The following is a 3,290-nucleotide window of genomic DNA, read 5'->3' on the forward strand; positions in this document are numbered from 1 at the left end:
GTGAGGGTGGAGAGGGGGGAACCGGGTCTGGGGGACCCCTCAGGGTGGGACAGAATGGGACCGGGCCTGGGCGACCCTTCAGGGTGGGAGAGAGAGGGATCGGGCTTGCGGGATCCCTCAGGGCGGGGAGAGGGAGCCGTGGAGACGCTTGTGCCGGTGGTTTCTGGAGGGCAGGATGCTTCCCTTCTCCCGCTGGGAATGGGCAGCAGTCCCTGATGCCTGTCCAGCTCCCGGAGGGGTGTGAGGAGGGGGGCTCTGACCCCCCGTCATTCACATCAGCGGGGAGCTGCGGAGGCTGAGGCCGTGCTGCCCGGCGGAGGACGCCCACGTAGGGAGACAGGGATGAGTCAGTATTCCTGATAACCGAGAAATTACGCTAGTTCCCGCTTCACCGCTGCCCTCAAGCTTTATTAACCAGGCAGGTTGCTATCGGTTTCGATTCTGGTAAGCTGGAGGACAGTTATTTTAAATCTTGTGATTTGTTTCAGAGAACAGCCCGGAGAAAGGTCATGCAGATGGTCAGCCGGTGGTGATCCTTCTAGGATGGGCAGGCTGCCAGGACAAATACCTGGCCAAATACAGTGCAATCTACAGTCAGAAGGTGAGTAGCTTATTCGGATTTTCATGACGCTGTCATACAGCTCTCTGAGAAACTGCCTCTTTTCTGCGTCTTGGTAAAATCGCCCTAAAGCCCCCCCTATCTGTCTGAAGAGTCGGGAGGGAGTGGTGAATTCTGTTGCCTTTGAAGGCTCCTTGTCTCTTGGAGCCCAGGCAGCGTTATGTAACGGTTGCTGATGTCATCTCTGTGCATGCAGCTGAAACAAAAATAACCTCCTCAGGGAAGCTTGGGCATTGCATGAATCGCTGGAGTATTGTAAAGCTTTTAAAACTCCGAGGTTATTCATGAATTACATGAACCGTGTTACCTTACCGAACAGGCAAGCACGCGGGGAAAGATGCTGCTGCTTGCTGGTAGGCCGCAGCACGCGCTTGGCAAGGCCAGGCTGAGCACTGGCAGAGCACATCCGCATCTGTCGTTCCGTCAGCTTTTCCTTCCTGTGGAAATGATTCATCTGAGCTGTAATGTAGATTAATTTCATCCTATCTACGGAGCAGGCATCCTGTGATAGTAACACCAGCTCACTAGGATCTCCTTGTCTTTGAACTAGGGAGGTTTCACCAATGCTGTGCGTCAGGGTATCTTCCTTTGTAATACTGTTTTTTACTGGAATGACCCCAGCTTGTTTTATTGGGATACAATAAAACGTTTTTTATCAGCATACAAGATCAGCTATTTATCCAAATCTGTTTCAGCTATAAGTGGCAGAGTTTGTACATTAACCAGTCTATTGCTAGCGCGTAATCCAGTGCAAGAATCATTGACTGGCATGTTCTAATGAAGAATTAATTGTTAAATGACTGTCGTGACTAAGGTGCTGCCGAGCAGAGGGGGAGCACGTTGCGTGGCAGCCTGCCAACTTCTGTGAAAATACCTTTCTTTCAGAAAGGTGGTAGGATTGGGGAAAGGAGAGAAAATGTTTTCTTAGCTTCCTAATGAGGAAGTGGCCGCCACCATGGCAAGATGGTATTGGAAGACTTTGATTTAAGAACCCTCTCTTCTTCCTGGTTCGCTGTTCAGGGAGCTCTGGGCAAGAGGGCTGTCTTGGTGTGTAACGTCAGTGAGTTTAGGTGATAGGAAAGATGTCGAACACTTAGAAATGTAGTTCAGAGATCCTGTTTCCCAATCTGCACGTCAGTGTAAGGTCTTCACTGTAAAAGCAGTCGCTCAGGCGTTCTGCATCTCTGAACAGTGCTCTTCCTTTGCCCAGCTAGGGAGTTTCAGAAAGGCTGATGAAAATCACGTCAGTGTTGGTTGTGGGTGAGTCTCGGAGACAGCTGCAGTTGAGTACTCCCTGAGGACAGGAAGTTCTTCCTCCTCCTTGCGTTCGTTTCAGCGTTAGGAGCCAGATGTGTACCGGAGCAGGCCCTTTTTACGGAAGTGGCTGATCCTGGAGGTGTGTGAGCTGAGGAGATGGTTTCCTCTCCCCGAGTGAAGATGAACAAAATAAGAGCATGGGTGGCAGTGTCCGCAGGGGCTGTGCCAGTTAGCACAGGATTTGAAAGGATCTCAAACACCATCAAATCCAGGTCTCTGCTGTTGCAGAAACCTTCTTGTAGTGCCGTGTTCTGTTAGGATTAATACAATCCTACTTGTATTGCTACTGACACTACAGAGTTTCTCCTGGTTTCTGTTGGAAACCTGTCCCAAGTTTTCATGTCCTCTCTACTGCTTACTCTGTGTGATTTACAGCACAGCCTAAATGCGCGTGGCCTCTCTTTCTGTTCTTCTTAGGGGTGCACCGTCATCCGCTACACAGCTCCATGGAGGATGGTCTTCTTCTCTGAGACCTTTGGCATCAGATCCCTCCAGACCCCAGCCAAACGACTACTGGAGCTTCTTTTTGACTACAAAGTTGAAAACAGACCAGTTCTTTTTCATGTTTTTAGCAATGGCGGTGTCATGCTCTACCGTTACATCGTTGAGGTGCTCCACACTGACAAGCCATTCAAGAACCTCAGAGTAGCGGGCGTCATTTTTGATAGTGCCCCTGGCAGAAGAAACTTGTCAGGAGGCCTTCGTGCCCTGGGAACTGTCTTGGTGTCCACGAATGTGCTGCTCAAGTATTTCCTCTTACTCGCTTTTGCTATTACTGCTGTTGTGCTGCGGATCTTTCTGTACCCGTTGACCCGCTTCATCCACGAGAGCCACTACGGTGCCCTGCTGAAAGCGCCCTCGCGCTGGCCGGAGCTTTATCTCTATTCCCAAGCTGATGCCATCATTAAGGCCAGCGAAGTTAAATACATGGCTGATGCACGGCAGCGGCTCGGTGTCTCCGTGAAAGTTGTAGACTTCTCGGATTCGGGTCACGTCAGCCACATGCGGGTGTATCCCACCTACTACAGCAACCTCTGCACGACTTTCCTGTCTGACTGCGTCGGGGGCTCACTTCGTTAGCGCTTTAACGACCTCCAGTGCTTGCCTCTGCTTTGCTCAGCTTGTATGGGAAATGTCACGCCCTTTGCCTTTGTGTCTCTAAAGGGAGGAAAGTAGAGACTCCTTAGCTTGCTGTTTTCCCCACACCATCTGCAAGTCTGAAAGCCTCCAGGCTGGCCCTTGAGCCAGCCGTGTCCTAGCAGAAAGTAGACGTGGATTAATTTAAAGCACTGAAGGCAGAATCCTGGCACGGCTGAAGTTGATGTGCTCGAGATCACAGAACAGAATTTCACAT

The 3,290-nt window shown here is 50.7% G+C and overlaps 1 protein-coding gene across 1 annotated transcript; it reads left to right on the forward strand.

Annotated features, from left to right (window-relative positions):
• The first annotated feature begins 496 nt into the window (after window positions 1-496).
• TMEM53 (transmembrane protein 53) lies at window positions 497-3,016 on the forward strand. The gene is made up of 2 exons (XM_010153562.1): window positions 497-601; window positions 2,354-3,016. Exon 2 carries the CDS (start codon window positions 2,390-2,392, stop codon window positions 3,014-3,016), a length of 627 nt encoding a protein of 208 aa, XP_010151864.1. The 5' UTR covers window positions 497-601; window positions 2,354-2,389.
• The last annotated feature ends 274 nt before the right edge of the window (window positions 3,017-3,290 follow it).

Source organism: Eurypyga helias, unplaced genomic scaffold (genome assembly GCF_000690775.1).
Source record: "Eurypyga helias isolate BGI_N326 unplaced genomic scaffold, ASM69077v1 scaffold15916, whole genome shotgun sequence".
Taxonomy (NCBI): Eukaryota; Metazoa; Chordata; class Aves; order Eurypygiformes; family Eurypygidae; genus Eurypyga; species Eurypyga helias.